The sequence below is a fragment of the Meriones unguiculatus genome, chromosome 8, assembly GCF_030254825.1.
Source record: "Meriones unguiculatus strain TT.TT164.6M chromosome 8, Bangor_MerUng_6.1, whole genome shotgun sequence".
Lineage (NCBI taxonomy): Eukaryota > Metazoa > Chordata > Mammalia > Rodentia > Muridae > Meriones > Meriones unguiculatus.
In genome coordinates this window covers 80,487,062-80,499,713 of record NC_083356.1, presented here as the reverse complement: position 1 = coordinate 80,499,713, position 12,652 = coordinate 80,487,062, and the positions used below count along the sequence as shown (strand labels likewise).

The window sequence follows — 12,652 nt, the reverse complement described above, 5'->3', positions numbered from 1 at the left end:
ACAGGGTTTTTCTGTGTAACAGAGCCCTGGTTATCCTGGACTTGACTTGTAGACCAGGTCAGCTAGCCTCAATCCCCCTGCCAGTGCCTCCCGAGTACTGAGATTAAAGGCATGTGCACCACACCCAGCCTAAAAACCTTTATTACACTCCGCCTTTTAGGTCCCTGCTTGTTCTCCAATTTAGGTCAGCACTGTGTACTGAGCAACTGAGAAGCTGCTGCCGAGGGCAGCTGTGTGACTGGAGCTTGGCAAAGAAAGGGCTCCAATAGGTCCATTTGGTCACGTATTACAGAAACCTAGCAGATCTAGTCTGCTTTGCTCCAGCCTAGATGCCGGTGGTCTGTTGGGATTGCAGATGAAGGGCAGTGTCCACTTTAACCAAATACCAATGATTCTTTGCTCGATCTTTACGTTTCACGTCTTGGTTGAGGGCTTTGCCAGTTATCAGGTTAGTTCCTCTAATCCTCAAAGACACATGGACTTACCAAGATAACAAAGCAATAAAAGAAGAATCTGGTTTTGTTTTGGAGTTGTTTTTTTATTTATTCATATATTGGTGCTGAGGATTGAACCCAGACCCTCGTGCATGTCAGGGAAAAGGAACCAAACTCCCAGCCCCTATGTTTGAGTCGTTTGTGATAGGGTCTCAACACCAGGCTGCAGTACAGGAGGCTTGAACTCTGGATTCTTCGTTTCCACTGCCTGAGCGCTGGAGTCACAGGAGTGTGACACCGTGCTCAGACCTAGAGCAATAATCGGAAACCCCAGAAGTCTGGGGATGCCATTTGTACTGATTACATTGTCTCCATCAGTTCTCACTGGAGGTTGGCTCTATTGTCATCCTTGAAACTCTTACCCTGACCACTGGTGGCGCACTTTTTCCACACCAGCCTCGGGCACCCCAGATCAGCCCAGAATGTATATCTTGTATTTAAAGAAACACAAAAAACTGGACTAGCGAGATGTTTCGGCAGAACCTAACCACCTGCGTTCGAGCCCCGCGACCCACATTGTGGAAAGAGAGTACCAACTCCCACGGTTGTTCTGACCACCAAACATGCTCGCTGGCTCGCTCTAGCACTCACTGCCAAGACAACCTGGAATCTCAGCATTGGTAACGTTCCCGACCAGCCAGGGATTTCCAGTAAGAACATGTCTCTAACTTTTTTTTTTAAGATTTATTATGTATACAATTTCTGCCTGCATGCACACCTGCAGGCCAGAAGAGGGCACTAGATCTCATTACCCGATCTCTTCATAGATGGTTGTGAACCACCATGTGATTGCTGGGACTTGAACTCAGGACCTCTGGAAGGAGCAGCCAGTGCTCTTAACCTCTGAGCCAGCTCTCCAGTCCTTTCTCTAACTTTTAAAGTAATAAAACCCTCACACCTCCTGCCCTCCGCACCCAAGACCAACCGCGGCCAGTGCAGAGCTGCACAGGCCAGGGAACGTCAGGCTTCCCGAATAAACCACCGAAAGGACAAACAGCTTCCCTCAGCTCTCGGCGGGTGTGTGCGGCTCAGCTCGCCTCTCAGGTTCCGCACATGCGTTGCTTAGGAACCAGCCAGTCTAGATTGGGCAGGCTACCCCGGAAGCGGAGGGCACCTCCACTGCGCACAGGTGGGGCGGGTCCTCCACGCCGAGATGCTATTGGCCGTGCTCGGCGCCACCCGGAAGTAGTTGCAAAGGTCGGCCTCGCCCCTTCCTCGCTCTCGCCCTCTCTCTCGAACCAGGCGTCTTCAGCAGTGAGCAGCGCAGCCATGGTGAGGCCAAGAGAATCGGGTGCCATCGGGCGCGGGGAACACGTGGGAACAGCGGAGCGGGGCGGGGGGCGGACGTGGGGAACCCAGGGATCAGTCGGGGCCTGTGGCTTGGCTCTGGTTGTGCGTGGTTCTGGCCGGTTCAGACTGCTTGCGTCGCGGCCTCGGAGGAAACGGGAGTTCCCGCTCAGTGACCCACAGAAACTTTTCTTGTGCAGGCCAAGATTAAGGCTCGGGACCTGCGTGGCAAGAAGAAGGAGGAGCTGCTGAAACAACTCGACGATCTGAAGGTGGAGCTGTCTCAGCTTCGCGTCGCCAAGGTGACAGGCGGTGCCGCGTCCAAGCTGTCCAAGATGTAGGTAACACTCGAAGTGACCCACCTGTGTATTTAACTATCCGTGCCTTTACCCCTGGTGCCGTCTCCCCCGGTCGTCCTTGGCCAACTACCGTGGTGAAAGAACTGGGCTTTCTTCCTGAAGGAAGGGCCATGGTAGTGCCATCCACTGGGACTCTTAGGTAGCTTGCAGTGGGACTGGAGGCACATGTAAGGACTAGAAAGTCAACTTCGAAGGGACAACTTGGGTTTTTTAATGGATCCCACCAGCACCCCCTCACACAACCTTGAGATGATTAGGGAAACATTGGCTACCTGTATTCTGAGACCTCCAGACCATGTGTGGCAGTCAGCAACTGATCCTGTCATCAGCATGGCTAAAAGTACCCTGTACCTGTCTTCAGTGTTCTCTCTCGACGCCTGTTCCATTTCTCCAATTTGTGATTCCGTAAGCTGAACTAGTCAGTTAACATGACCTCAGTCTTTGTGGCCCTTGATCTAAGGTCTTGGCCTGGGTTTAAAGGTTTTTCCTCATCTTCTCATCTGCATTAAGTCTCCACACGCACCTGTCCCTGGGGAGCCTGTTGACAAACTTGTCCTTACCTCCGGGCTGGCTCTCCTAGAGACTATAGATAAGAGACTTGTGTTGTGAGCGCTATGTGCCTTCCTGGTCCTCACTGTCATCTGTTTTTATAGACGAGTCGTCCGCAAATCCATTGCCCGTGTCCTCACTGTCATTAATCAGACTCAAAAAGAAAACCTCAGGAAATTCTACAAGGTGAGCCCTGTCCAACACTGTATCGTGTGAGCATTATATCATGGGACTGGGGTTCGGGCCCTCAAGGCTCCCATTTTGTGGTTGAGTTCACCCAGTTGTCAGCCTCATGAACTGGCATGATGCTGGTGTTAAAGGGTCTGAACATGAGCTTTGAACCCAGCTTTCTCAGTTGTGGTAGTTGTAGGGTTGCTTTGCTGTAAGATGGAACTGGAACCCTCCCCTGAGGTAAAACCAGCTGTTCGGTGTCAGCTGACTGTGAAAATGGGTCTGTCTCACAGCCAAGCACTTGCTGTTCCAAGGGTTGGAGAGGTTGGGTTGCCCAGAGACAGCACAGTAGGTAAAACTGAGGGTCCAACAGCCTCTCTTCAGAACCGTGTCAGGACATTGGAGCATTGCTGGGATGGTTGTGAGGGATTTGTCCTAAGGCTGCAATTTTACACATCTTGTTGGGAATTGGCTCCTGTGACCATGGCAACAGGGAGCCTCGTTCTAAGGTAGTCACCCTTAATTGAAGCCATCTAGTGGAGTCTTTCACTACCTCTGCAAGGCACGTCAGAAAACTGCGTGCTGCGACTGCACTCACTGCCCTTGGGGGCCTCTCATGTGAGGGAATTTTTGTCTTGGGCGGGTCTGAAGTGTCCCTCAGTTTTTGAGAGTCTGGGATCCAGCTAACTGTCAGGGAACTGGTTGTCGGGCCTAACAATACTGTTCTGCAGTGGAGCTTGTGTGGAATTGCTTCTGCTTCCCGGTGACTGCTGGTACAGAGAGCTTGTCAACACTCATGAATATGTGATGTGGCTGGAGATGTAGGCTTTCTATCTAGGCAGTGTTTGGGGCTTAAACCGTGAGGTCTAACATATCAGGCAAGTGAGTAAAAGCAGCACTGAGCTGCCTCCAGGCCACAAGGAACCAGATGAGGGGTTTTGGGTTGCTTGTTTGAGAACAGGGTCTTTGCTTCTTTGGGTGCTGGGATTAGAGGCATCATGCTTTGTGACACTTACATTAAGATTTACTAGGGGCTGGAGAGATGGTTCTTCTGGCATGGGGTGAACATGCAGGCAGAACAGATTTGTTATGTATAAAGTGTTGTGCCTATAGTGCATGCCAGAAGAGGGCATCAGACCTCACTATAGGTGGTTCTGAGTCACCATGTGGTTGCTGGGACCTTTGGAAGAAGAGACAGTGTTCTTAACCTCTGAGCTGTCCCTCCACCCCTGCCCACCCTGGTTTTAGAATGAATAGAGATGTTTAGTGGCTGCTGTGTGGGCAGAGCGCTAAATAGATACATGAACTTGGCGTGGATAAGGGCCTGCCTGAGGTGGCTTTGTGTCCCTGCCCCATCCTGCACCACAGCTTTCTGGTGACTTCTTGTTACGTGCTGGAGTTTGATGCATGGTGTTGTGACCTCATGACGCCTGCCCCTTTGAAGGCGGCAGCAGCCACGTACATGGAGCCTGATTTTGTTTTCTGAGACAGGGTTTCTTTGTACATCACTGGCTGCCCTGGGACTCTTTAGACCAGGCTATCCTTAGACTCCCAATGCTGGGATTAAAGGCATGCACCACCATGTCCAGCTTCTGATTGTACATTCTTAAAGGATATTCTACGCCCTGCTCTCTGCTTTTCAACTGAGGGGCTTGCTTTGGAGGTTATTGACTCTTGAAATTCTTGGTGGTGCTTTTGCTCCTCCCCATGTAGGAGCGTGACCCACAGGCCTGGGGGGGCCCAGGCAGGGACTTAAGGGACTGCCTTGCTTTAGAGCACTTGGGAAGGACTAGGACATAAAGGAGGGTAATAGTTCCCTTAACAGCTCAGGGTCTTAAGCTATTGGCTATTGTGTCAGGGTGACCTTGGCCAGGCCTTCTTCCTGTTCAGTGTTACCTAGAGCATTAATGAGCCCTGCCCTGGAGACCATCCAGTTAATTGTAGCCAAGTAGTAGTAGCCACCACAGGACCTAGTGTGTCTCTTGTGTCCTTTAGATTGTGCCATGTCTTTTTGCTTTTTCAAGACCGGGTTTCTCTGTGGCCTCCGCTGTCTTGGACTCACTTTGTAGACCAGGCTTGTCTCAAACTCACAGTGATCCGCCTGCCTCTGCTCCCAAGTGCTGGAAGTACAGGCATGCACCATCATGCCCGCTCTGTGCTGTGGTGTTTTACTTAGTTACTGGTGATTGGTGTGTAGGAAAACTGAAGGTTAGCCTCCCTCTTATCCCTGTAGTCTTGAAATTAGGAGACTCTGCAAATATTTGGCCTGCCAACTTCTGTGAACCTTATTGTGAGCCTCCAGGTAAAAGGCTCTGGATGCCCTACAAATTGCTCAGAGAAGTCCAACTTCCTGTCCCATCTGGCTCTCGTGCTTCAGCATCTTCCCAGTAGCCCCTGGTGCTCAGATTCACTCTGTCATCTCTGTCCCAGGGCAAGAAATACAAGCCTCTGGACCTGCGGCCCAAGAAGACTAGAGCCATGCGCCGCCGGCTCACCAAGCACGAAGAGAAGCTGAAGACCAAGAAGCAGCAGCGGAAGGAGAGGCTATACCCGCTGCGCAAGTATGCAGTCAAGGCCTGAGGTGGCAACGACAATAAAGTGCAAAACTGGCTCTTTCTGTTTCATGTTTTACACTGGCCACCTGGGGCCGGTAGGGAGAGGTGGGGGACCAGGTGACCACTTGCCTATAGGTCTTGTTATGGGACAGGATAGGGTAGCCCCTGCATCAGAGAGATCTAGTGACCTTTTTCTTAGTTACTTTAGGCCTGTGATAAGCTACTGGAGTGGGTTCTTGAGACTTTAAGCAGGAGACTTGTCATCTTGTCACAGCAGCCCCTGACACTAAGAGTTTGCCATCTGGGGTGAAAACACAGGCGTGGGCCACATCCAGCAGGCCCTGTCAGTGACAGCATCAGAGTCAGGGTCAGGGGGTCCTACCATTCCTAGGCCCCTGCTGCTAGTGGGTGGGGTGGGTGGGGTGTGAGGAGGTTGGTTTGCACCGATCCTAGTGCCTTACCTTTACCGTCTCGAGGCATTGTCCTGTGTTACAGTCCCAGACTTTGACCTGGGAGTAAAAACAGGCATAAGAGGTGGGAGGTAGTGTGCTCAGAGGCCAGGACATTGCCTGGGCTTGTCTGCAGACAAGGTTTGCTGTGCCACATAATAGGTCAGTGGTGTTGGTGCTACATGTGTGGGACAGTCTGGTTCTTTGTGCTTTCCTTGAGGTCATCAGAGGTCAGATCTAGTCCTTGCCTCTGCTGTGCATGGACATTTCTAGTATGGCTGAAACCTCTGGAAAGGTGAGGCTGGGGTTTGGAGGAAGGGGCTTACCATGCGGGAGTAGCCTGCACTGGCCAGCCTTAACTCATCAGGAGAGAAGGCTAGGCTCTTCACCCAGGTGCCATGGCCCTTGAGCTGGAAAAGCAAGCTGCTAGTTGTGGGGTTCCAGAGGCGGATGGTCTTGTCCCAGGAGCCAGATGCCTGAACAGACATCCCTGAGCTCAGTGGACTGGACAGTAGCCTACACCCTTGAAGGTTTGGGGGCTCAGTTAGCCTAGCTTACCAAGAGGCCAGATGCTGAGTAGCACAAGCAGCTGATTTTGCCTGTGTGACCATCCAGCTCCTGGTAGGAGATAGCTGGGCTTGCCACCCGCAGGTCCCAGATGTGTACAGTCGAGTCCCAGGAACCAGTGGCCTGTGGGCAGTGATAAATACTATGAAACAGCTCTATCTGCTGGCCACTGATGCAGGGGGTCGGGGAGAGGCTCACCAAAGAGTCCGAAGTTGGGGAGAAGTCACTGCTCTGGACGGAATCATGATGCCCAGTCAAGAGGCGCACTTTGTGACCAGACTGTAGAGAGAGTCTGAGCTGCAGAGGTGGACAGGGCCAGGTGCTCCCTACTGCTGACCTAAGTCTTCCTGGGACTTGCCACAGCAGGAGGAAGGGCAATCCAGGCTAGAACCTGAGGCCTAGAAACTCTTGGATACTTGACTGGCTGTGGGGAGTAGGCAAACCTAAACCAGGCCCCATCCTCATACCTGCACCTCCCAGAGAATCACCCTCTTGTCCCAGCCACCTGATGCCAGCTGCTTTGAATCAGGGCTGAAGCTCACTGTCTCCACACTCCTCTGGTGACCTGCAGACACCAGCCCGAAGGTGGGAAAGAAGACAGGACACAATCCACAAAGTAGCCAGTATGGTTCCCAGCCAAACCAACTACTCACCTTTCAGTACGTGTAGACACTTGGATCTGCCCACGTCCCACAGGCGTACAGTGTGGTCACAGGAGGAACTGGCAAACAGGCAGCCATCAGGGGAGAAGCGACAGAACTTCACTGGGCCTGAGGCAGGGAACACATGGCATTGTCCTGCTCTCACCATCCAGACTTGTCATCTGTCGTTCTGGCCACAGGCCAGGCCTGAGCTGGGTTCAGCTGGTTTGCCCATCTCAGGGACCATCATATCCAGATTCCGCCTCCCACTAACGTGCCCTCATTGCCCTGCTAGGTTCTCTGGCACAAACTAAGAACAGTCGGAGCAAGTTCATGTGTGCATCACAAGAGGCAGCCTTGAGGCTGAGTGGAATAAGCCTGAGTGGAGAGGCTTCTAGAGAGAGCAAACTGCACTGGTGGGGATGGAGGGGGGTGTTTCATGTTACAGCTCTGCCAGAAGAGGAGCTTCCAGAGAACGGGGCTACATGTCTTAAGATTTGTGAAATAACATTTTTAGTTCAAGTCTTAGAACAAGGGGACTGACCCCTGGCTGTTAGGTTTGGTGTCTCAGCAGCCCCTGCCAGACTCTTGTTCCAACCCTCTCCCCAGAAGTCAGAGGTCACCGAGGTAGGCTCAAAATGTCAGCAGAGCCCTAGAGGTCTCTTCATCGAGGTGGCTAAGCCCCACCTCTGTGGCCTGTCAGTTTCCTGAGCAGTCGCCTACTCTTCGTCTCCCATACATACACAAAACCGTCATCAGAGGCTGTGAGGAGGATCTTGCCATCAGGGGAGAAGGCAGAGCAGTTAACCTGAAAGGACAGGCCAAAATTGGTCCCATGCTTGTCAGCAGCCATTTGTCCCCTCAGCTCTAACCATCGCTAACTTGCCCAGGAACCCTGGACAGGGCTATAAACTCCAGGAATCTTCTAACCAACACTGGAACCCAAAGCCTAAAGCCAGTTCTGGATCATGAATTGACAAGTTCAAAGTCATTGAACTTGGATTGAATCCAAGCTGGCCGTAATGATGCACACTTTTGGTCCTAGCACCAGGGAGGAAGAGGCAGGAGGATTGTCTTAAATTTGAGGTCAGCCTGATGCTACCTCAAAAGACAAAGCCTATCTGTGAGTGTTTGAGGCCTGGATAACCTGGCCCAAACAGCCATATTTCTCTGGGTAGCTGTCCTAGAACTCGCTCTGTAGAGCATGCTGGCTTTGAACTCAGAGAGCCACCTGCCTCTACCTCTGGAGTGCTTAGATTAAAGGCATGTGTTACCATGGCCCCCCTGAGACTTCATTCATTCATTCACTCATTCATTGTTTTTCTAAGACAGGGTTTCGCTGTGTAGTCTTAGCTGACCTGGACTACTTTGTAGACCAGGCTGGCCTTGAACTCACAAAGATCCGCCTGCCTCTGCCTCCCAGAGTTGGGTTACAGGCCAGCTGGAGACCCTGTCTTTAAACAAAAAGACCTGGTAGGCACGCTTGAATCCCAACACGAGGGAGGCAGAGACAGCTGGATCTCTGATAAAGGTCAGTTTGGTCTGTGTAATGAGTTCCAGAACAGTCACAGCCACATACTGAACCCCTGTCTCGAATGAAAAAGGGCCTGAAGAGATGGTTCAGTGGTTAGGGGCACTGACTGGGTTCACATCCCAGCACCCACGCTGCAGCCTCACAACTGTCTGTAACTCCAGTATCTGACGCATAGATATACATGCAGACAAAACGCCACTGCACATAAAATAAATGTAAGTGAATTAAAGAGAGAGAGAGGGAAAGAAAGAAAGAAAGAAAGAAAGAAAGAAAGAAAGAAAGAAAAAAGAAAGAAAGAAAGGAAAAGGAAAGGAAAGAAAGAGAGAGAAAATAAACCTAGAGTCTATTCTTGAGTTGGGACCTGGAAAGACCCCACCAAGACTGCGTAGACCTTGGGTGTCCTCACCTCCCCGCGATGTTGACCGAAGTACCTCACTTTGCCCACAGCCAATTTTTTGGGGCCATCGCTGTTCATGGGCACCCGCCTCTGGGTTGGGCAGGCTTCCTCCTAAGGGCACCTGTCCCGTTGGAGGGGCCTGCGTTCTGGACAGGGTGAAAGGGGAGGGAAAGGGAAGGAAAATTGTATACAAGCAGTCGCCATGGTAATAGGTCAGGGCGCGCAGCCGCAGTAGGGGAGGTCTCTGAGACCTACCCGGAAGGCCTTAGCGAAAGAGCTTTTAGTTACAGAAAGTATAGCAGCTGCATCGCAGGGCTCCTGAAGCCAGCAGAAATGATCTTCCAACCTTGGGACCACCCTGCCCGCCAGATCCCGAACCACTCTGGCTGTGGAACAAGACAGAGTGGCCTCTAGAGGGCGCGCCAACCTCAATCACCAGGACACCAACTGCAAACGCTCCCACGGACTCCTTCCTCACGCAGAACAGGATCCGATTTACCACTGCCCAACCCGTGGTTGAGTAAAACACGTGAGCGCCTAGCACGTGGTAGCACCCACGAGGAGCCAAGCTTCTGGCTGGCCCTGGGGCTGGGGACAACATCCACCTCTACCTCAAGATGCAAGGAGCAGGAGGCAGAGTGTGCCTTAGTGCAGGGCATGTAAAATTATGTTAGTCTTGGCCAACGTTCCCTACTGTGCCGGCTGAGGGCCTGGAGTTGGAGATGCAGGTCCCAGGAGCTCTTGGGATTGCATATGGATCTCCTGACCCGAAGCCTGCAGAGAACAGACCTTTACAGATGAGGACTATGAGGTTCAGAGAAATACGGAGGAGGATAATGGTGCTGGTCCTTGGGTTGGGCCCATCTCTCATTACCAGGTCCCTTACAGCAGGTGTCCGAGGTCCCTTATTTTTGATACCTCTGAGAAACAGGATGCCATGGGAATGAGGCATGGGCATCTCTTCAGTTCCTCCATGACAGAGCAGAGATGAGGCCAAAACCAGGCCTGCCAGTTCCCCAGCCACATCAAAGTGGGCAGGGATGGATGTGGGAGGCCTACCCCTAGTCACTAGGGACTAGTGGGTTTCAGGCTCCTGATGTTGGGCAGGGCGGCAGAACTTTGGGAGTGTCAAACTCAAGGGTTCCCAGCTGTGACTCATGTCCTTTTCCCCATAGCCCTTTGCCAGAATCTTCTCACGGGATCACTCTTTCTCTGTTCTATTTTCGGCCTGAGACAGTCAGACGTGTATGTGGGGCGACAATGGTGGCTTTGAGCCAGGCCCACCCTCATCCACACTCCCAGAGGGCCCAAGTAACTGAGTCGGCTCCTTGGAGACCTATCTGTGCTGAGATTAGAGCCACTCCACGCCACTACCACCAGCAGCAGGAGCTATGACTCCCAGACATGGCCCTCGAAAACAGAATTTCCTAGCCTCCACCTTCTCTGCTCAGGCACCAACACCCATGCACACTGGTTCCCTAGCCACCTGACTGCCCCTTCCTACCTTGGGCCTATTCACTGGACCATCTACCTACAGCGTCCCTCCCATCTAACCTACTTAGGGTTAATATTGCTTCGATGAAACACCATGACCAAAAGCAAATGGGGGAGAGAGGGTTTATTTGGCTTACACTTCCATTGTAGTCCCATCATTGAAGGAAGGCAGGACAGGGACTCAAACAGGGCAGGAACCTGTGTACATGTGTGCCTGCAGGCCAGAAGAGGAGATCTCACTGTGGATGGTTGTGAGCAGCAAGGAGAGGAGCGTGGTCCAGGACTCTGAGGGATATAAATATGAGAGTCCAGAAAGAGAAATGTGACAGTTTGGAGTGAGCAGAGAGTGACAGTGTGGCAACTGGAGAGACATGGAAAAGATGCTTCCTGGAGCAGAGGCCTAGATTAAGGAGGGAGATGGACAAAGACTGGTATAACCCCAAAAAGAACCCATCCACCCTAAACAGCCAGGAGAAGTAAAGGGGTCTGTGCCCCGCTCTCCCACTAACCTTCTGTCTCCTACTTAGGGTTGAGGGGTTGGAAGGGAGAGGCTTTAAGGAACCCAAAATGAAGTAGTTTAAAAACAAACACATCAAGTGGCTCTGGAGTTACATTTGTAAGGCTAGCTAGGTAGCTTTGCCCTTACTTTTCTCCTTTTCAGCGAGGGAGGTTGTGGGATGGCTTTGGAGGGGCCTTTGGTAGGATTTCAATCTGAGAAGATTAAAAAAAAAGAATACCCGAGTCACAAGGGTTACCCAATCGAGTCAGAACATGCCTTACTGTACACGGGGTCTCCTGTGAGAGGCCTAGAAAGCTGCATGTGTGCGCCTGGGAAGGGGCAAGGCCACAGTCAAGGTCGTATTACATACTGAGGCCTTGAGGATGGCTTATGGCTGTTTTAACATTTTTATTTGCAACATCTCCACATGAAAAGAATATTGTCTCTATGCAAGTAACCTTCACATTTCCTCTCTTGACTCAGGGCCTTTTGATGTAGCCCAGACTGGCCTCCAGTTTATAGCCATCCTCTTGCCTCTGTCTCAGATTAAAGTAATTCTTTTTTTTTTTTTAAGATTTATCCATTTATTTATTTATACAGTGTTCTGCCTGCATGAACACCTGCACACCAGAAGAGGGCACCAGATCTCACTATAGATGGTTATGAGCCACCACGTATGTGGTTGCTGGGAATTGAACTCAGGACCTCTGGAAGAGCATCCAGTGCTCTTAACCTCTAACCTCTGAGCCATTTCTCCAGGCCCTAAAGGAATTTTTTATTTCAAAATCTGATTTTATTTTAAAGTGTGTGTGTGTGCATATATGGGTGGATAGGTGTGTGCACATGTGTTTGGGTGGGTGTGTGCTTGTGTGTATTAAGTGCTCTTGGAGGCCAGTAGAGGATTTGAATTCCTGGAAGCTGGAGTTACAGGTGGCCGCGGGCTGCCTTATAAGAGTGCTGGGAACTTGAACTCTGGTCCTCTCCGAGAGCCACAAGCACTCTTACCCATTGTGCTGTCCTATCTCTCCACTCACCCACCCGATACCACGTCCCCCTTTGACTGAGCTGCCAAGAGACCACCACTAGACTCCGAGGTCAACGGCCCCTTTCCCAAACCTCTCTATCCTGTCCCATCACCAGAGCTTGAAACAGTCTCTTTCTGTGCCTCAGTGGGTGTCTCTCCCTAGCTGTGTGCATTCGGGGTGGCCTCTTCTCCTCTCCCCTCCCCCACAGTCATTTGCATACAGGAGTCTTGGCTCCTTCTTGGGGAGCTGGAATGCATGCCTGTAGGTGCTGTGGTTTCCCAATAACCTAGGCCATCCTCACTGAACCGCCACTAGCTTGCCACTGTCCCCCCCCCATGGGTGGGATTCAGTGTTGATTGACAGGGCCAACTCAAAGGCACTCTCCCAGTCTTCCACATACTCTGTCTCTGGTAATGTAGCTTTCACGCTGGAGTCATTCGAGGCCCCAGCAACATTATTCTCTCAAAAATGCAGTGCACACTTTTTTCCCATGAGCACCTGCTCAGCCAAGGCACCCTCCCCCTCTGCTACTTGCACGAGGATTCTTCAGACTCACTTCAGACGTTGCATTATGCTGGCTGAATGTCATTCAATTGGCTTCCTTCCAGCCCGCTAGCCTTGGAGGCATTGT

At 51.6% G+C, this 12,652-nt stretch overlaps 2 protein-coding genes across 4 annotated transcripts; one reads left to right on the top strand and one right to left on the bottom strand.

Annotated features, from left to right (window-relative positions):
- Positions 1-1,532: 1,532 nt before the first annotated feature.
- Rpl35 (ribosomal protein L35) lies at positions 1,533-5,471 on the top strand. The gene is made up of 4 exons (XM_021633340.2): positions 1,533-1,766; positions 1,982-2,118; positions 2,794-2,875; positions 5,291-5,471. The coding sequence occupies exons 1-4, from the start codon at positions 1,548-1,550 to the stop codon at positions 5,438-5,440; spliced, it is 588 nt and encodes a 195-aa protein (XP_021489015.2). The 5' UTR covers positions 1,533-1,547; the 3' UTR covers positions 5,441-5,471.
- A 3-nt stretch (positions 5,472-5,474) lies between these two features.
- Positions 5,475-9,152, bottom strand: Wdr38 (WD repeat domain 38). 3 transcript variants are annotated; one of them, XM_021633338.2, is made up of 9 exons: positions 9,013-9,152; positions 7,760-7,880; positions 7,085-7,201; positions 6,899-6,996; positions 6,630-6,710; positions 6,423-6,554; positions 6,191-6,340; positions 5,877-5,924; positions 5,475-5,756 (listed from the first exon to the last, which is right to left on the bottom strand). In XM_021633338.2, the coding sequence occupies exons 1-9, from the start codon at positions 9,079-9,081 to the stop codon at positions 5,676-5,678; spliced, it is 897 nt and encodes a 298-aa protein (XP_021489013.1). In that variant the 5' UTR covers positions 9,082-9,152; the 3' UTR covers positions 5,475-5,675. The 3 variants fall into 3 exon arrangements, with proteins under 3 accessions (XP_021489013.1, XP_060246070.1, XP_060246071.1); XM_060390087.1 differs by having other exon boundaries at positions 7,816-7,880; positions 9,013-9,070; XM_060390088.1 differs by lacking the exon at positions 6,191-6,340.
- Positions 9,153-12,652: the final 3,500 nt, after the last annotated feature.